Source organism: Serinus canaria, chromosome 3, assembly GCF_022539315.1.
Source record: "Serinus canaria isolate serCan28SL12 chromosome 3, serCan2020, whole genome shotgun sequence".
Taxonomy (NCBI): domain Eukaryota; kingdom Metazoa; phylum Chordata; class Aves; order Passeriformes; family Fringillidae; genus Serinus; species Serinus canaria.
In genome coordinates, this window is record NC_066316.1 from 56,701,571 (window position 1) to 56,722,417 (window position 20,847).

The following is a 20,847-nucleotide window of genomic DNA, read 5'->3' on the forward strand; positions in this document are numbered from 1 at the left end:
TTTGTAAGACAAGTAAGACAACAAGACTGTCCTTACAGATGCCAAAAGTCTGTGGCAAGTGGTCATAGGAAAATTTGGCCCCATTTGTTACAGGCAGGGTTTACTCAAGAGATTCAGCAAAGGGTGATGGAGCAAGGTGAAGAACTGTAGCTGGAGTATGTACAGAAAATAATAAAATGAGAGGTCTGTTGGGAAGTACTTTTATTGTCACCATGACACAGCTAATGCTAAACAAGCACCGTCACTGAAACTGAGTGCAAAAATAGAAAATGAAATTTGGCTTTGCTGGACTGTAGGTAGGCCAAAGGCTTACTAATTAATAAGCATGGGTGAGTTGAAATCTGCTCATGGAAGATTTCAAATTTCTGCATATCTGATCCTCTTGATTACTTGGACATAGGCAGTCATAGGTAAGTATATAAATTATGGATGTTGGTTGATGTTGGCCAGTTGTGGATAGATCTGCAGAATTCAGCAAGGAATCTACTTTGGGACTGACTACCTTCAGTGAAGCCAAGTGACTTCCAAGGAGATCATCTCCTGAAGAGTGGCTGCAGAAGTCTACCATGAGGAAATGTCATATTCTCATATATGAAAGTCTAACAAGAATAAACCCATTTCCTGTGTTTTAAAGCTTATTTTGGCATTAAAATCACACAGTATGTTTAAAATAAAATTATTTTAGGAGAAAAAAAAACAGTTATACAGTAATTGTTGGTTCTAAAAAAAGAAATAATCAAATTTAAAAAGTATCATTCAGATTATATTTGTGAGCTATTTAACATTGGCAGTTGAAACCTTGCACTGTTTGCAGTTCTGGTTCAGTGAAAATAACACTATTACTTCCATACTGAGTGTTACAGAAGTGTGACCAATGTATGTGAAGTGTCTGGAGGTCAAAGCTGTCTTTCTGTTGTCTTTGTTCACATGCTGGCTGCTCCCCAGCCCCAGCATTGCATTGGAGACTTCTGATGGTACCTGCAGTGGGTTACAGCACAGTGCTTTTGCTTTGCTTGCGTGGCTTTTTATAACTGTGCTGAGCTTTGGAGACTCTTTGGCTTTTCCTGAATAACATGGAGAAATGCTTTCCTCAGAGTGTGCAGGAAAGCCTTTGGGATTCAACAGATGAGGTACTTGATGGCTGATGTATCTGGAGCTGGAGTCATGTCCTGCAGAGATAATGAGATAATATCAAGGAATAGTCAGCTGGGAGGTCTGTTGATGCATCTGCATTGGGTTTTGGGGTGGATCAGTAGGGAGTTTTTGATGTGCACCTCATAATCATCCATCCTTGCTATGCTTTCATTTGCATCCTGGAGCAATCTCACTCTGATTTCCTGAACTGAATTCATGCTGGATGAAACTAATGCAGAGCAGTGCTTCAGGATTACACCTATGTGGCCCAACCTGTAATGAGCAGCCATTCCACAGGATCAGAGTAGAGCTAGTGCAGAGTAAAACCCCAGAAAATCCAGCACTAATTACTGCATTCTACAAATCCATTCCTTTTGGGCTGCATTCCTTGCAAGACCATTGACATGGTCTATAAATGTCATGGCTCTGTGGGCTGTTTGTTTTTATACCTCCACAAAAATATTTGGGTATAAATATTTAATTCCTTGGTTGGTTTTTTTGGCATATAATGTTTTCACATTTGCTGCTTCTGAGACTATAAAATATTGTCAAATCCAGATGTGATCATTCTATAGTTGCTGGCAGCCTACCTTTGCTCCAGAGCAGCTGGGGCCTGGAGCAGAGCTTCTGGAAGGTGATTACTCTTAATTTTATGTAGCAGCCCTGAACTCGTTTTCTCCCAGCAGAATTCCTGACTACTGCACTTAGCTTCTCATCTGTTATTCTCAAAGTGCAGGGCAGACTGTCACTGCATTATTTGGAAACCAGGAAGTTATCTTTTTCTTTACAATTCCACTGGCTAAATATTTTTATACTAAACTTTATTCCAGAATTATTTTATTGAATTCTTACAGATTCTTTTTCTTTCTCTGTCAATAGACACATTCTCAGGACTGGAATCAGATATGACAGCAACTCCAGAAGCTTATGTGGTATACGATGATGGTATGGCTTAACTGTAGGAGTCTGTTGCAAGTGACATGTTGCCTTTTTCTCTGTCTTCCTTCTTTGGAACTGGGCTCCATTACCATTATTTATTTCTTCAGCAGGTTCCTGTTAGATTGCAGGATTGATAGAAAGGGACATTAAAAGTCTCTTTCTATCAATCCTGCAATCTAACAGGAACCTACTGAGGAAATAAATTACTTTTCAGAGCTGTGTCATACAGACACTGCTTCAATCCTAGATTTACTTTCTCTGGTACAACTTCTAACTCCAGCCCAGTCAAAGTAAATTACCTCCTCTAAAATACAAAATCCAAATAACATTCAAGCCCTGAGCAATTGAAATGCCTTAGCAAGTTGTTTCTTCAATGTGTAGTCTTTATTTGGACAATTGAGCATGCTCATACTGAATAAGATCACCTACATATAAAGTAACTAGTCTGCCTAATTCATATGGAATTTATATCAAAGAGATTTGAAATCAGAAGAAAGGAAAAGAGGGAAATATTTTTTTTAGAGTTATATTCATGCCATCTTGATATTATAATCAAGGACATCCAAAACTCAGCCAAAGAGGAAGCATCAAGTCACAGCATTTAATTGTAAGTTTGCATAGGGAATGCAAGTTCTCAGTTACTGGAACTGAAATTCGCTTTCTGCCATCAGTGACATTGGATGTTCTATCCCTTTTAGTCCTCAAATTCCTGCTCCTGCCCCCACATATGGAAGTGGATAAGTACTGACCTCAGTTAAATAAAAAGTTTTTTAGTAGAATTTATGGCTCTAGAACAATGAAAGTTTTTTTTATTTGTGGTTGCAATGCTGGATCTTAAGTCTAAGCAACAAAAGAAAAACATTTAAAAAGAGAGTGCAGCAGCTGAGTGGAAGATGTTATAGACATTTGTATATATTTTATAGACTTTTAATTCCGATCACTTCATACTGAAACTGACATTTAGAATGTGGAGAGGAGGGTATGAATTAGAAACTGCACAAGACATACATCCCATTTCCCTTACATCTCCATGGATGCAGAATATCCTCAGTGCACAGTCTTTTGCCCGGCTTCCCCTTAGGTACAGGTGACCTGCAGAAAACACACGCTTGATCAGTTTAAGCACAAAACACTCAGAGACATGAGGGGAGTTCCCCAGCCTGCATGAGGTCATGGCAGATACCAAATGCTACTTTCCCTTCATTTTGCCAGTCAGGTAGCACAGCAGCTTTTCAAAGAGCACTGAGTTTAAAAGGACTGAACACATAATGAGACTCACATGGGACAGTTTGCCTTCCTTCATGGCCCTGCAGGGACCACAAGTGGAAAGTTCCAGACTTTGCACCTCCTGTCACAGGAGGATTTGAGAGCAGTATGAACCACCTCTAGGGCTTTAGAACTGCAACACAGAGTTTTCTTAGAAAGTAATTTTTTTCTCTCCCTTCTCTACTTCCTTTGGCATCTGAGGGCTTAGGCCAGGGGTTCAATTACTGTGCCATCTTCTCTTGGGGTTTGTGAGAGGAGATGGCAGATGCACATTCAGGATACTGCTTTACAAATACATTTGTTAATTTTTGTCCTGTTTAACTGTGTGAGTGAGGTCTAAATCAGCAGTGACATGAGTATTCTGGGGCAAAGACTGTTCTCCCTGTCCATGACTTTGGTAGAAACCATTGCAAGGCTGAAGTTTGACCAACCTTGACATGGAGTTCTGTAAGGAGTGTGCAGTGGCCCCACCGGGTGGGATGTGTAGCACTTCTCTGGACTGTGGCTGATGACAGAATTGTTTCCCTTCTCATAGTTAAGCCAAAATTAGATGAAGCATGCTAACACTTTCATCCTGTGTTTCCTCTGAAGACTACGAGTTTTTTGAGAGCACCTTGCCACCAACCACCACCACTGCCACCACTACCACTGCTTCCACGACGACAGAATTGGAGGCTGTCTATCCGGAGACCGGCGCTGGTGGCACTGGCCCTGTGTCAGAATATGACATTGCTGGGAAGAAACGCTTCACTGGTAAGGATGCCCTTTGGCTTATCTAGCCTACTACTTGTGCTGCAAAGAATTCTTGTTCCAGCTGGGCCAGCCCTTCAGCTGAGACCATTGCACAAACACAGCCAGTAGACGTGTGTGTGGTCCTTTTAAGGACCTCCACCTTGGAAACCCAAACAGCAGTACTTTTTCCTTGCTTCAATGCTTGTGTGTCTGTGCATGGGCCCACAATGATTTTGTTGGACCAGTAAACGCCTCTTTGTACTCTTTCAGTGAAAGTGCTCTGTTCTGTGTTCTGCACTGTGTTTGGTCTAGCTGAGGTTAGTAAGAGAGCAGGAGTGTCTACACCAGTTCAGCTTAACTGCATCTAACTTCACACCAGCAGTTCCAGCAGGGCAAGTCTCCACCTAGGTGAGAGTCTTTCTCTGGGGGACCTGACTCTTTTCCACTGATCTGTTCAACCCCTGTGATTTCATCCACCTTGCACAAGCATGTGTACTTCAAAGGGTGCTTCAAAGTCAACGAATGAATGGTACTTTGGATATAAACTTTCAAAAAAAATAAATCCAGTAGAGACAAATATGATTTTGGTATTTGAACATTTTCTCAGTAGAAGGCATTTGGTGAAGGAACCCCCATTACATGAGCCATGTCTCCAGTGTACACGAGCCATTCAAGTGTGTAGGTTGGTGCTGCAGCACTGACTTCAGAGCTGCTCTGCTTCTCTGTCAGCTGGGGGCCAGAGGAGAGAGATTTGGAGATTGTAGGGAACATTCCAGCCTCCACCCCAGGCTGGTGACACCCCCTGCAGCCCTTTACATATTTCTGGCACTTGAACTGAGGTCAAGTCAGCTGCTGACTCACCTGGTATTTCAGAAAAAGAGTTCAGGGGATGGAGAATCATCTTTGACATGTCTTGGCTTCCCTTCCAAAATCCACAAGTTTCATGTGGCTTAGAGTGAAAGTCTGCTGCTAGAGTAAAAGATTTGTTTTTATATATGCCAGAACTTTTTCCAGTGCATCTTCAGTTTCCCTGTCCAAACAATTTCATGATGTTTCTATTCAATTCTCTCACTGACAGTGCTTCTTGATTCATTTAGCTGGAGAGGCTAAAATTAACTTCATTGCAAGATCTGGAAAAAATTCCTTTAGGGCATGAAATCCAATAAGATAAACCAAGAAACGTTGGTTTATGAACATTTCAAGGCACTAGGGAAATAATATTACCATTTCAATGAATTGTATTATTGCAACTGAATAAACATTTCCAAAGCAAGTTTTATAGTCCTTCCTTTGAATGTTACGGTGACTTTTAAGGCAATAAAAAGATGGTTTAATCTTTTCCTGAACTGTAGTGCAATTCCAGTCAGTATTAAGCTTTTAAAAATAGAAGTTACAGGTTGGGAGCACATGCCTGGAAGGTAGGGATTCATGGCTCCTGGTCCCTTAGTGCCCAGGGGACCACAACAATCCTTTAAACTGGTTGGACTTCACCTTGGAATTACTCTTCATGTTTCTTTTGTTGTTTTGCTCCAGCTTCAGGATGTTTGTGTAAGAACCAAACACTTGGACCTATAAAGTTTTAGATGATTGAAGGCCCTGGCAGGGATCTTGTTCCCATGTTGGAAAAGCAGAATTTGGGTGACATTTTCATCCCACGTTCCAGAGCAGCTGGAGGTAGTGTGCAGAGGGTGCTGCAGTCAGACTGCTCTCTTCTGCCTCTTGTAGCAGAGAGTCCTTCCATCTTTGCATAATTTGGTACTATTGTAGTTGTGGGGTAGGTAAACCTGAATGCTGGCATCCCATTCCCCCTGCTCATCAATCAATTTGGCTGTAAGCCATGCTTTGTTTGCAGTGGTCTCTGGGCTGCAAGGTGAGGAATTTTAAAACGCACCACGAAACTTGAGTCTCTTTAGGGAATTGCCAGCCTGTGTGTTACTCTGGGATACCTCAAACTGCTATCTAAATGCTACCCTTCCCTGTCTTTTCTAGCTCCTTATGTGACCTATCTCAATAAGGATCCAGCAGCCCCCTGCTCCTTGACAGAGGCCCTGGAACATTTCCAAGTGGAGAGCCTTGATGAAATCATTCCCAATGACTTCAGAGAGAAAGAGCAGCGTCCCCTGAAAGCCCCTCAGAACATCACAGTTGTGGCAGTTGAAGGCTGCCACTCCTTTGTCATTGTGGACTGGGCCAAACCTGCTCAAGGAGACATGGTAACAGGTACTCTCCTGAGGGTTTCTCTCCCTGTGGGAGAGTGGAGAAGGGGAAGATTTTCCTAAATGAGCTTTTGTACTAGTGTCGGCACAGTCAATGTGCCACTTAAAACAGTGAATGCCTTACCTCTGTCATCTTTTTGGCTTCACTGTTTTTTAAATCAGAATTCACAACTGGGTGCTGTCCTCTGATGTAATGCTCCATCATTATTAGCTAATGATAAGAAATTCTTACAGGCCAGGATTTTCCAGGAGAGTTAGGCATGGAATCACTTTCATATTCAAAAATGTTTCAATTCCTTTTAATCCTTAAAATTTACCGTGACACCCAGGGATATCTTTTATTTAAAATTTAATTAGAATCCTCACAACTGTTTCTCTTTCTTGTTTACAGGTTATCTGGTTTACAGTGCATCCTATGATGACTTTTTAAAGAATAAGTGGTCAACCAGAACTGCAGGGTCTACTCACTTGCCCATTGAGAACCTGAAGCCCAACACACGGTAAGGATTTGATCCACTCCTTTTCAGTTCTGTTAAGGAAATAAAACAAATTTTGAGAGTTGTCAGTTGTTTTTGTTGGTCTTAGTATAAATGTTTACATCTGGTTTAGATTTTACTCATTCTGTTGGAAAGAAAATTGTTCTATAAAGAGCAAAACAACAGCCTGATATCTTTACCATATTAACCCTGGAGCAGATGGCAGAGTGTACATGTATATCTGTTTGTGCGTATGAAAACACATATCAGTAACAAAGAAAATATTGTTTTAAAATGCATTTTCTAATCTTTTGGATAATCAAATGTTGGGGGGGGAAGTATACTAAAATACACTAAAATATGCTAAAATATACCCATGATTTGACTTGATGTGATGTGGGCTATTCCAACATACGTGTGACCAAGATTTGATGCCTGAAAGCTGCTGGGAAAGTGCTGCCCACTGGTCTGTTTTTGCTTTCTGTTCACATAAATGTGCTGGAAGAGAAGGCTTGGTGGTATAAGGTGAGGCTCACAAGTCAGTTTAGCGGGAGCTTTAGGTCTTTATCTTAACAAAAGATCTGACTGAAATGGCGGAACACGAATGCATGTTTCACATGATACTGGAATAATTTGTGGCGACTGGGGCAAAGTAATCAGCTACACAGGGACTGTATTCAGAGACTCCTTTAGAGAGATTCTCAGTGACTCACATATTTGTCTCTCAAATTCTGAGCCTGAAATTCTTTTGGTACTCCCTTGGGCTCGGCCCTTTAGATGCTGCTGTCTGCAGTCTCTTAGGCTCTGGTGGAAGGTGTTGCTCACACAGTGGAGAGATACACTGGGATTGTGGGCTAGAATTAGCAGGCCAGGGAGGCATTGCCTTTACACCCCTGCTTCTCCTGGCTGCAGCCCTGCATTTCTTGCTTCTGTGCCATTTCTACCTTCCAGCTGGAGCTCCTCACCTCTTCTGTCTTTTAGTCACGTCTCCCTCTCCTGAAGCCCAAAGGACAGGGTTGAAGGCCAGGGATAACTCTCTTCTTCTCATACCCAACACCTAAAAGTGGTCCAGAACCCCAGAAGGAGTGGTTGCAATGACAGCTCACAGGAATTCTGCCGCTGCTGTCCATGCTATGCTCAGTGCAGAGGAATTGGTGGGAGTTGAGCTGCCAGCATGTCTGAGATTAACTCCAGGCTTCAGGACACAATTTGTCTGTATTTGAATGGACTTTTATAGGAGCAGCAAGGTTATGGATTCGTGCAATTCCATGAACCTATGTTGAATTAAGGTTCTGTTTCATGATAGGGAGGTTCAAGCAGGTGCTATTTATTTAAGCAGATTGTTTCTCCAGCATCTTCCTGAACATGATATAATCCATTGGCCCCTATTGTATGCTCTGTGAAGGCAATAAAGGCTTTATGTGGGGTCTGTGGTGGAGAACAAAGGATCTTTATAACAGAGAAATTTTATGTATCAGCCGTTCTCATTTACATTCTCTAAACTCACAGACTGAACTGATTGCCTACCTTTTGTCTTAAAAATAACTCCCTAACCACAAGGAAAAGATACCATGCCTAAGAAAATATGGGATAAAAGCTGAAGTTAATATAAATATTTTGTGTCAGCATTGTTAGTGCATTTTGTGAGAAATGTCTGATTAAGTAATTTACTGTAAGCAGATGCTGTTGGCTACTGGGTGTCCCACAAGGGGCTATGGGTGGTGCAGCATGCACAGTGTATGAGAAGCAGGTTGGCATCCTGGCTGAAGTCAGCGCCACAGAAGATTTCAAGCTGTCAACATATCCTGGAAAACATCTGCCTGTTATTTAGGTTTTACAAACAAAACAGAAATCTATGTTTAATCCATGTCATAAATTTTCTCCTGAGGCCTGGTCTGACCTCCATTTGAGAAGTGGAAGTTTTTCCATTAGTGAAACTCTGGTCAGCTTCAGTGGGTACAGGAGCTGCTTCCTGGTGATTTGTGACTGTAAACACTAAAATGACTTTAAACTTTATTAAATCTTTAAACCAGTAGTTTTGACAAAGTCCCTTCCCTAACTTTAATTCTCAGCTGTCACAGAAGATGATGGAAAGGGCTGGACAGAATCTGTTCAACCACTAAATCAGTCTTATGCAGTCAGAAACATTATAATCCTTGCCATAAACATTTCAGTCCTCTTCCTGAGCATGGTTAGACTTTTTTCTGCCTTTTTCAGGAGTGCTGTGGCAGTGCCTGATAAGAGCAGCTAGATAGTCTCAATATTTAAAACACTGTCCTTCACCCCCATATCTCCATGTCTTCTGAAACCTTTCTCTCTGTTCACTTAGGTTTTGTTCAATCTGGGGCTATTTTGATCCCACAATGCCTGCTACCAGTGTTGTACAGAGTACTTCATAGGAGGCTCTTGAACATTTACTCAGGGCTTACAACTGCAAACAGAGCCTGGTTCTTCTGTTTCAGGGGGCCAGATGCACCAAAAATTCTATTTCCTTTCCATAGCTTCATTGAAACAAAGCCACAGTATGTCCAACAAGCAGCACCAACCACAGGTGGCTGCTTTGTGCCACCAGGGCCACACAGAAGAGCTAAGATGTCCATGAAACCATTGCCCTGTGCAAGTGGTAGACCCTATGTGGCACATACCTACCTACCTTATACCAGCTCTGTAGGAAGCTCCACTGCCAGCTTGGCTCTAATGTCTTATTATAAAATTAGTTGTAAATATTGATGAGGGATGTAGTGGTGGGCCATTTCAGATGGAGGGAGATACTGCATTAACCTGTGAACCTGCAGGCACTGATTTAAACATTTTTCTTATGGAGGAATGGTGCAGTTGTAGGTGGAGGATTTTAGCCCTTGCTGTGGGTGTGCATCCTGCCATCTCAGCCTGCCACTGAGCAGAGTGCAGGGCTGAGGATGCATGCAGGCGTGCCTTTGGCTTGTCTGGAAAAAGGAATTTGCAGCTAACTATTTTTTTTTTTAAAGTTGCTTCCCTAATTATCTTGCTGAGTGATTATCTCACTTTGCGCTGTGAGTGCCAGCTATTTAATTCCAACACCTCGAATTAAGTCAAAGAATAATTTTGCTCTAAAAGACAGGTATGTTGAATGATTAGTCATGTAGCCTGAATGAAAAAACATGCTATATATTCAATGCCCTGTTACAGTCCTCTATGTCCTTTCTTGATGTATCACTGAAATTGGTATATAAAATCTCAAAGGAAGCTCATTCGTAGGAGGAAAAGCCTTTTTGTTGCCTGTATTGAAAATGAACAACAAGTGGTACTGCATCTGTTGTGATTCTTCTGTGCCTAATGGTAGCAATTCATACAATTCTGCCTAAGCAAAGTGTAAATCAAATTACATATTATAAATTTTGTTCATGTTTCTATGTGATGAAAACCAGTCAAGTTACACTGATTTGAGATTTCCTGGCAAATTCATCAGTTGAAGGATTCTGACTAATCCAAATGTCAGATTCCTGGACGTAGAATGGCTTTGGCAATTTCTTTTTTTATTTGTCATGTCTGAGAAAGAAATATATCTCAACTGCATTATTTTACTGACCTTCTTAATACAGTAGTCATAGCATTGTCTATGTTTAAATCACAGGTCAACAAATCATGAGATTTGGCTACAAATCTGTCTGGTTTTCCCCACTTAAAGAGGTGCACAAGGTTCTTGGGCTGCTCTCTCTCTGTTTTGAGGGGGGTTATGGCACTCATATGTCTGATGGGAATGAGTTGAGGCTACCATTAATACACGTGTATTAAGTGTCTTTAATTAACTCAGACAGTGCCACTGTTGAAAGGTGGTATCTGATTATACTTCTTTGGAGGCAGTGGGAAATCAGGCATCCATACTTTCCACTGTGCTTTGAAGGGTTATGGGAAAGGTGTGGGCTGGAAGACATTTTTCTCCTGCTCTTTTGAAGCAGTTACAGCAAACACTGAGCTAAGTCAGGGAAGCTTGGTGCTGTGCTGCAGCTCTTTGGAGAACCACAGTGAGGAATTGCTGCCTTGTGTCCTCTCCCTATGGACAGGCTTGTGCTGCTCACCCCTGTCCTGATCCAGGTGACAAAAGCTCTAGTGAAGGAGGTGTGGATGAATGCAGGTGCTGCAGGAGAGCATCAGCAACATGGGATTAAAGCAGTGCTCAGGCTGCCATGCTCTTCTTGGGGGGCCAGAATTGGAGAAGCATATGGGAGGCTTTTTGCCTTCCCTCCTCTCTTTTCCCAAACATGCTAAACCCTCTTTTACACAAAAAAATCTAGGTCAGTAGTTAAAAACAGGGGCAAATTTTTCCGCCAGCAAAAGGATTGTGCTGGGCACGAGCAAAAAGCATAGCCTTGCTGAATTCTGCTATTTATCATGTTTTCTTCTTGCCATAGCATATGTGTCTTTAAAAAAAACCAAAAAACATGAGTTGCTTGTGAACATCATATACTCATTAATTGAAGGCAGAACTGGCTGCAGAAAGCAATAGAGGAGTAGTTTTCTGTTATCAGCTGCAGGACACGGCAGGGACAGGGGATGTGTCCCTCATGCAGATGTGGGAACATGTCCCACAGAGGGTCTGACCATGCATGTGCTCCAGGTCCAATGAAGATACAAGGTCAAGCTGTTGCCATGGATGGAGTCCAGAATATTTCAATTCTGGTAGCTTCTGCATTGATTTCACCTGGACAACGTACCTGCAATTTTTAAGGAATAAACGAGATGCTCTGACCCATACCCTGGAGATAACCACCTTGCTTCTTGGCAAAACCCAGTATTCATGTGGCTGCCACCCCTTGGCCAAAAAAGAAGGATTCGCACATATCTCCTACCTTTCATAAAGATCAGTTTGATTTTAAGGCAAAGCAGTTCCCCTTACTTGACAAAAAACATTCCTTTTAATGAAAAAATAAAACCATTTTGCCAAAGGGCTGGTTGAACCATGTCCCCTCTGGTTTGTAACTGTGAGTGGTTTCAAAAGTGCTGGGCTGTGCTTAGGCCAGAGAGGGCCCTTTCAGGAGGGACCTTCAGGCCCTGCTATGTGGTTAAGTCTGAGAGAGCTTCACCAGGAAGGGCAGCCTGATGTTTTTGATGGAGTAGACTCCCTTTCACCAGCTGTGATACATCAGGCCTGACATTCACGTGGGACACTGTCATGTGAGGTAATCCAATGTTGGTGGCAGCCATCCATGCAAGTAATTACTTGTCCTGTTATGTGTCTGCTTTTGGATGAGAGGCTAAATCAAGATCCAAATGCTATGTGGATATTACAGACGCACAGTAGTTTTAAAGTTTTTTTATTAATTTCTTTACAAGAATGAAATTGAGCAAGCAGGCAAGAAAGGAAAACCTAAACTCAGGAATTTTATAAATGCTGTGCTGGAAATTTTTAAATAATCTTCCATTCTAGTTGGTTTCTATTGGACTGATACAAATATAAAAGGAAAAGAAGAAAACATTAATCTGGGGGAAATGTCAGGGTAGGCATCAAGTAAAAGTCACTGTATTTGGAAATGATCTAAAAATGTACTTACATGTATTCTTCTCTAAGGGTGAGGATAAATTTGCTTCTGTTGAGCAAAGAATGGAGTTCTAGTGGTGATTCATGTGCTTTGAGTTAAGCATGTGATTTAAATACTTTGGAGGAATCAATAATTCATCATGTGACTCTTTCTTCTTTTACTCAAGTATTGTGATCTTAATGCTGCTGGAGTTTTTACAGAAAGGTCAAAAGCTTAGCTTCTGATCTCATGTAAGTCTGATGCAGTTTCTGTTTGCAATGGTGTTTACACCACTGCTTCCCTAGGAGTTAATTTGGTTTAAAACTGTTCCTGAGATCAGAATTTTATTTCCTTGCAACTTTTTCTTTTAGTCTTTTGCTATTAGTTGTTTCATAGAAAGTGGATGTCGTTGTATGTGGTTTTTGGAAGGGAGATGATATATAAATAAGTGTTCCAAAAATATGCATGGGAGCAATTGCAAAAAAGAGACATTTGTCTGTAACAGCCAGCTCATACTCTGGCTCAGTATCCAACTCCCTTTAATGCAAAGGATACTCAGTGGAATTCTTCTGCTTTGATTCTTACCCTGTTTTAGTGTTATTTATAATTTAGCAATTGCAATGGAATCTGTTTCAATATTATTTCCCCTCTCTTATTGTTTCAGGTATTATTTTAAAGTCCAAGCAAAGAATCCCTTTGGTTATGGACCTGTTAGCTCTTCAGTCTCATTTATTACAGAATCTGGTATGATTTGCTTTTTATTTTCATTTCAAAACTCCTAATAACAGATGTGCCAGGACAGTGACCGAAACCAACATGCCAATAACAGTGATTATTCTGGACTTGCTGCTTTCATACTGTTTTGGGGGTTTTTTAACCTTAATTATTTGCTTTCAGTTAAGCTAGGAAAATAGTATGAAAATGTAAGTGATGTTAAAGTCAGCTCCAGGGGAACAGGAAGTTGAATTTCAAATACGAAGGGCTACTAATGTTCAGCAATACAGAAGCAATGGGAAGTTTAAGGTCTTTGATAGATTGACCAAACATTTAGTATATTACTTTCCTAATTGTGAACAGCTAAACAGTTGGAAGCTGTTGTCTCTGGAAGAAATACAGAAAGCAATAGTTCCATCAGACAGGCAAAGTTCTTTGTTCTTTTTTTTTTTCAACAAGGAATGCTGCTCTTTCACATGGTTAATAGTACATTCAAGAGCAACACCCCCTTCTAAAAATAATAGGTTAAATGAGCTAGTTTTTGCCTGTTTCTTCTTCTACTTCTTCTTCTTCTGAGACAGAGGCCAGTGACTCCACTGAATAACAAAGAACAATTTTTTCAGTCTTTAGTTGAGTGAAAGGTCTTGGTGTTTCTTGCAAATTTTTCCCTTTCAGTGTCATAGGGTTTACAGTCTCTGCCCTTGCTCATTTCACTTCCCTCTGTAGTGCTCACTTAAAAGCTCCAGTAAGAACTGTGGAAGTAAGTCATCACAGAAGGGAGACAGAAATGTGAGATAAGTCAATGGTCCTGGATGACATATTCACATTTTCATTAAATGAATAAGAGGCTCAAGTATTAACACAAGGAAAATATTTGACATTGCCCCAGATGGTCAAGAAGGCCATTGGCATCTTGGCCAGTGGCAATAGTGTGGCCAGCAGGACCAGGACAGTGATTGTCCCTGCACTTGGCACTGGTGTGGTCCCACCTCATGCCCTGTGTTCAGTTTTGGGCCCCTCACAACAAGGAAGACTTTGAGGTGCTTGAACACATCCATAGAAGGACTGTCAAGCTTTGGAACAGACTGCCCAGGGAAGTAGTGGAGTTGCCATCCCTGAAGGTATTTTAAAAAATGTGTAGATGTGGCACTGAGGGACATAGTTTAGTGGAGGACTTGGCAATGCTGGGCTGGCAGTGGACTCACTGATCTTTTTCCAACCTGAACAATTCCATGATTCTGTGCTGTATCTTGCAGTTCATTTTTCTGTTGCCAGCATATGGGCTTGAATGCTTAGTTTTCCCATCCAAAATCAGCTCCCTTGTGAGCTTTATTTAACACATTACATACACCAAATTTAAAGTTTTGTTTGCAGCACTGATCTTTCATTTGTCATGGCCAAGGGTGGCTTTGCAGCTGGCACAAGTACCAAAACCAGTTCCTAAGTGCAAGGCCAGTGATAGAATAAGCCATAAGAGAAAGAAATTGCTAATTCAGAGTGCTCTTCTAAAGCAAGTGTAAGGCATGAGCTGATGGCAATATTCAATAGAAAGTGCCCTCATAGGATGAAGCACCTTAATGAAAATGTTCAATCAGTGACTCCATATGCTTCATATTATAAAACAAGGTTTGGAACAAAATACTAAATTTTCTATGTGTTTTTTTCTTCTAGACAATCCTCTTCTCATTGTTAGGCCACCTGGTAAGTCTTACTCTATTGTTTTATTCACTAAGTGCATAAAGCCTGTGCAAAACTGTTCTAATATAGGAATTAGAAACATTTAAACATGCAGTTTTAGGTACAGTTTTAAGTGGAAACAGGTAGTTACAAATGGGACTAATTCAAAAAGATTTTTTGGTTTAGCATCTCTTATTCTATTTTCTGAAGAGAAACCTTGTAAAGATGTGTTCAAAGAAGCACTTGATTTTGGCCCATCTTTTTCCGTGGTACAACAGCTTTAATTGCCTGTTAAAAAGCAGCAAACTATGTTACTTCAGTACCTGTGTCCTTCAGTTGCCTAAGCATTGCTTGAGTAGCAGGATCAGGTTTCTCTCTCTCTAGTTCTGGTGCTCATCTGTACAAATCATCATGCCCTTATAAATGCTAAAAAATTCAAGGATTTGTTACTGACCTGAATAATAAGCTACAAAGCAGTTTAGATTGCTCTGTATTTCCAAATTTGCAATAAGCTACTTCAGCCCATGGTAGAAGATCTGATTTCTTGGTGCTGGAGCTAACCTTGCTGACACAAATATTGGTAGTGTAACCCCAGCCAGAACGTGCCCTTAGAACAGATGCAGGAAAAAAGACCTCATGGTTACTATGCTCTGTCAGCTTTCCTAAGGAGTTAAAATGGTTGGCTCTGTTTTTTTTTTTTACTACACTTTTGATGAAAACAGAGTTCAATATATCCCTTCCTTCTCTGTTTAATTGTGCTTGCTAGTCTGGTTTCTTTGTGTCCTCGGAAGTCTCTGACGATTGCTGATCAGTGATTGCTTCTAACATGCAAGAGTTTGCAGGATTTGGTCCATGTGCCCAGTGAGAGGAAGAATGACTAACAGAAGAAACTTCCAATCTCATTTGTAAACCACCTAGAAATAGCAGAGTGAAAACAGAGCTTCGGGCTGTAGCTAGAGAGAAAAATACCAATTATCACATTGGAAGCTTTTTGTATCATTCTGTATACATTAATACAACAGCAATTTCAAAATAAATTATATTGTCTTGGCAGTACAAAGCAAATATTTAGGAAAGCCAGTAGGAATATTTATTCTTTTGCAATACAATTAAGCAGTCTTATCTGCAGCAATGCTCTGAACAGAGTTCCACAGGAAAGGTCTCACTTGTCTGTTACTGGAAACTAACCTGTTTTGATGTAATCTGGGAAAAAAACCGAGAAAAGTACATTTTTTATATGATCTTTTAAACCAAATAGCAGGAAGAGAATTCACAGGCTATTGCTTACCACAGAGTTGTTAACATCTGTTCTTCTGTAAAAGGCTTATGTTTTATAATCTTAAAAGGCAAGTCACTGTCAGACCTAAGATCAGGCTGTGTTAAGAAGAGAAACTCTGTAATACTAGGTAGAGAAAAAAATCTTACTGAAACAATTAAGACTGTTTACTTAAAGCTGTGGTTCAGTACATGAAATCATATTTTAATAATTTTAATAGTTATTTTTGTCTACTGCCTAGGAGGGATTTAATAAAGTCTCTAACTTTATTTTTAATAATATTTTTTCTTGAAGTGCTATTTCTGAATAAAAAAAAGTCACGCGGTAATCTGTTGCAGCATGTCTTCTGAAACATATTATTAGATATTAAACTCTGCAAAACTTGGACAGAAGTGTTAAAGTCTGTCCCTAATGTGGAATTTATTTTTTTCTCTGAGGTGGTGAGCCCATCTGGATCCCATTCACTTTTAAATATGACCCCACCTACTCAGACTGCACTGGCAAGCAGTACGTGAAACGAACTTGGTACCGCAAGTTTGTGGGAGTGGTTCTTTGCAATTCCTTAAGGTACAAAATTTACCTCAGTGACGACCTGAAAGGTAGGCACCAAGATTAATTTCCTGCTACACGATTAATTGTCTCTTCATCTTCTGTTTTCTTCATTTCATATGTGTCAGAATTGTGTGACCACTATGTGAGAGTCCTTCTCTCAAGAAGAATTAGCAGTAGCTCTTATACAGGTGCATCGCCTGAGAGATAATGAAAAAAACTTTCCATATTATTGAGCTGGGCTAATGGGATCATCTCAATCATCTTTCAGACTATGCTAATGACTATTGTAGTGCCTTGGTATAGTTTCAATACAGTGTTTGAATAATAAGAGATAAAGGGCCCTGTCTATTTGAGAAAGAGAGCTCTGCCATTTTTAATTTTCATTTGAGACTGAAGTCAAACTAATGGTATTGACATATAGAGAGTTTTTTACTTTCACATTATATATTTCAACTACTCTAGTTGAAATTCTCCCCACCTGTCACCTGTAGACTTGCCCATGGACTTGCAAAATGGGGACTACTCCTTACCGAGCTGTAACCCATTTATTTTCCATAATTTCTGCTTCCATACCGTGAAGGTAGAGTTCTCCCTCTTTCCAGCCAATGTTTGTTCATTGGTAATACTGTGTGTCACTGCAACATTCTTCCTGCTTTCTTCCATACCTGCTTTCCTGGTGGTGAAGAGTATCCCAGACATAAGTATTGCTGAGTCAAGTAATCTGCCTGTATCTTTCTTCAGATACCTTCTACAGCATTGGGGATAGCTGGGGAAGGGGTGAGGACCACTGCCAATTTGTGGATTCACACCTGGATGGAAGAACGGGACCTCAGTCGTACATAGAAGCCCTGCCCACGATCCGAGGTACAGCAGTGGGGGAGTGGGATGCTGACCAGGAGCCTGTTAGCCCATCTGTAGGATTATGGGCTAAGGAGCAGAGCAGGGAGAGGAGCTCTGTCCACAGCTGCTGGCAGCTCTCCAAGGAGTCCAGCTGAGAACAGATTATGCAAGTCCCTGTGGACATGTGGGTGCAGAGAGAGAGAGAGACAGAGACAGAAAGGAGCAAATGATGCAAATACTATGCAGAGATAAAATGCAAAAACAAAATAAAAAATAATTGTATAGGTCTGTAAAACCTTTCTCTTATTGATAAGACCTGTTTCATTGAATTGAGATGCAAAATCTCTTCCATGTGCCTAAAGGGACCAGCGACATCTTTGCAAATACGGCTTTTGTGGTTGATTTCTATTAGTTCAATGCAAAACATAAAGGAGTATATCTAGTGACTTAAGGTCAGTACTTTTATTCTGGCCTGGTAGACTCCTGTCTCAGAGGGAAAATTCTTACCTTGAAGGAGTTCTTCTGAGCAAATTGCTCACCTCACATCAACAGGTAGAAGACAGGTTGCTTCCCAAAATGAAACCAATCATAGAAGTCAGCCAATCTTTTCAGTAAGTCTGTTGATTTAAATTATTCGGTTAGCTTTGGTGGTTTCCATGTTAAATTATGTGTTGATATTCTTTGCATGGTGCCGTTACCAGGAAGAAACTGAAATAGTAATTGATATTTATATATCACGGTGAAGTACTGCACTTCTTAGCTCAAAAGACAGATGATTAATCCAGATGTGCATATACTAGGTCTAAGAGATAGAGAGCATACAGAAGTTTTATTATTGGCACAAACCATGGGTGCTTCAGATGTTCCAATGCACGAGCTATGCGGACAAGAATGCTGCACCTCTTCTAATGCTTTGAGCAGTCACATTCTTTCTGCAGATGAATTAAAAGGGGAAGGGAGGGCTTAACTCAGTATTTACTGCATGAAATGATACCTTTTTGTTTTGAGAAAAGCTGAATTTTGCTGATGATAGTCTCTTAAGCCCTGTGAGATAATGTGATTTGATGGTATTTTTTGCCTCAGAGTCCTTCATGTATTTAAACTGACTTGGAAACTCCATAAACACAGCTGAAATATGCCCACCTTTTGGAGTGAAATGCAGAAGCTCTTTGGCAGACCACAGCATTACACAATAGTTAAAGAGATTTTGAGCAGTAAAACCAATCAAAACTACAAGAAATATGAAGGACCAGAGTTAGATCATTCAGAAAAGATCTTGGCCTAATACCAGGGCTAGCCAATACTCTTTTGATGCAACTCCCTGCCAGACAGTTTATAAATTTTCGTTTGTGCTGTGGGATTGACTCTCACTGCATCTGCTACTTTTGTTAAATTGCTGTGTCTGTGTCCTGGAATACAAATGGGTGTTTTTCTCCCGACAGGGTATTACCGCCAGTACCGCCAGGAGCCTGTATCTTTTGGACGCATTGGATACACAACACCCTACTACTACGTGGGCTGGTATGAGTGTGGTGTGCCCATCCCAGGGAAATGGTAGCAGTCTGCTTTCCTGTCTTAGGTAGACCATGCTTTTCAAATGAATTCTACCAGAGGACTGAGAGCAACTGATTTGGAAAAGGAAAAATGAAAAGATAAATGGGGCAAACCAGTGAAGACCAGCTGCTCAATAAACCATTGTGAAGACAAACATGGACACCCTTTACCAGCTTAAATCTGTGGTGCTACTTGATTTCTGCTTGGAAGCAGGGATAGGATATAAGTTTCCTTTTTCCTTCCTCTTCCTTTGTGCCTCTGTGTCTTTAAGGCACAAAGAGAAGGTTGCAATGTGTGCAACCTGTGAAAATTAGAACTGTGTTAGCCATGAAAATTTGGAAGTTTATTATATCTTACAGGAACGACCTAAGCATGCTGTGCTTGCTTAATGGGATGCTACACTGTCTTTTGCTGCCCAATGGGGCTCCCCTATGCAATCATGCCATGTAACTGGCCTCCCACCAAAGGCAGTATATTCTCCTGAAGACTTACCCTGTGGGTTCATCCACTGCTGGACTAATAACCAGGTCACAGTGTAAATTCACTTTGAGATATATCTGTATCTATATCTATATAAATACAGTACTGTACATCTGCAGAAATACTTCTTAGAGATGCTGAGATCTTCTTGTTCACTAGATAAATATGTTTGGAATTTTTATGTAAAAGGTGCTGTTAAGTCTTTGAAATATTGCTATGCACAATATATTAACTGAGGAAAGAACTGTATTCTTCTTGTGAGTACTGTTAATGTCACATTTGAATTATTGATCAAGACCTGTGTCCCACTTCATTGGCAGCCTTTGGACTGGATCTTCAATGGGTTTCTACTCCTCTATCCGTGTTGCAGTGGCACTGTATAGTCCAGTAAAAACACATACACAGCAGTTCATCAGCATCAGTTAAGCTTTCTATATTTTACTATTTAAAAGTTTTAGTGCAACTTTCCTTCAATCCATTCTCATCTTATTTTGTATGTTATTTATTCCTTGTCAGTATCTTTCATGTTACTGTGCAGAGGCACAGGATGAGTAATTTGGAAATTAGAAACTGCTTTTAACTTATTTGCTCTCAAAAAAGAAGCCCAAGCCACCTATACAGGAGTCAACTTGCAGGAAGCTCATTTGACCACGGGGACAAATTGGGATACACTTCTTTTTAAATACTACCAACATCTCTTCCAAGCAGACCAGAAAGCAGAAAGTGACATGAATGAATGTTGTAATGATTAATTTTTGAAGGCATTTGGAAGTTTACAATAATGTTTCATGGTAACATCTCAAGAACCTTTGGTCAGGTTAGTAAAACTCCCCTGTTCTGGCATCCTGGGAGAGTAGCAGTAACCTGGGGGACGGATCCAGTCTCTGGTCCATCTCTCACTCTTGTTCCAGCTTAGATGTAGTGTAGGTCTAACACCTCTTGAGTTGCTTCCTGTAGTTATTTTAAATTGTATGGGGGCAAAAAAGGGAATTAAAATGATTAAAAGAGCATTTTCTTTTTCAAGGTGATTTGGGTTTTAACATTTTCCTTTTGCTCACATATTTTTGCTTCAGTACAGTGCCAAATATATGGTCTTGAAGTATAACTTTTTTCCCTAATAAACCTATGATACATGGTTCAATTTCCATTTCATCCTTTCTGGTCATCTGTGTAAAGTAATATACGTGACAAATTGTTAGCTTTCATAAAGTCCTCCTTGGGACAGGACAAAGTGTCAACCTTTTGTAAGGGACTGGGAGCATGTGAATGTGTTGTTCTCTTTAGAAGATGGTTAGCAGCTAGTGTGGAGTTACCAAGGGCAAATCATGCCTGGCCCGCCTGATCGTTGTCTTTGTTGAAATGACTGCTGCCATGCACAGGGCAGAAAAGGGAATGTCATTGGCTCCCGGAAAACACTTGGCATGGTCTCCCACTGTCTGCTTGTAATGAAACTGGTGGAATATGGCTTGGAGAGTTGGTCTTTGAGGTGTGAA

General features: G+C 40.6%; 1 protein-coding gene across 1 annotated transcript in view; it reads left to right on the forward strand.

Annotated features, from left to right (window-relative positions):
- Positions 1 to 20,495, forward strand: part of FNDC1 (fibronectin type III domain containing 1) — a 61,444-nt gene extending 40,949 nt beyond the window's left edge. The window contains exons 12-20 of the mRNA XM_030236216.2: positions 2,014 to 2,079; positions 3,931 to 4,092; positions 6,061 to 6,291; positions 6,679 to 6,787; positions 12,926 to 13,005; positions 14,647 to 14,676; positions 16,366 to 16,527; positions 17,222 to 17,344; positions 18,763 to 20,495. Of these exons, the coding sequence (XP_030092076.2) occupies positions 2,014 to 2,079; positions 3,931 to 4,092; positions 6,061 to 6,291; positions 6,679 to 6,787; positions 12,926 to 13,005; positions 14,647 to 14,676; positions 16,366 to 16,527; positions 17,222 to 17,344; positions 18,763 to 18,878 (1,079 nt within the window). The 3' untranslated portion in view covers positions 18,879 to 20,495. The remainder of the gene's footprint in view (positions 1 to 2,013; positions 2,080 to 3,930; positions 4,093 to 6,060; positions 6,292 to 6,678; positions 6,788 to 12,925; positions 13,006 to 14,646; positions 14,677 to 16,365; positions 16,528 to 17,221; positions 17,345 to 18,762) is intronic.
- Positions 20,496 to 20,847: the final 352 nt, after the last annotated feature.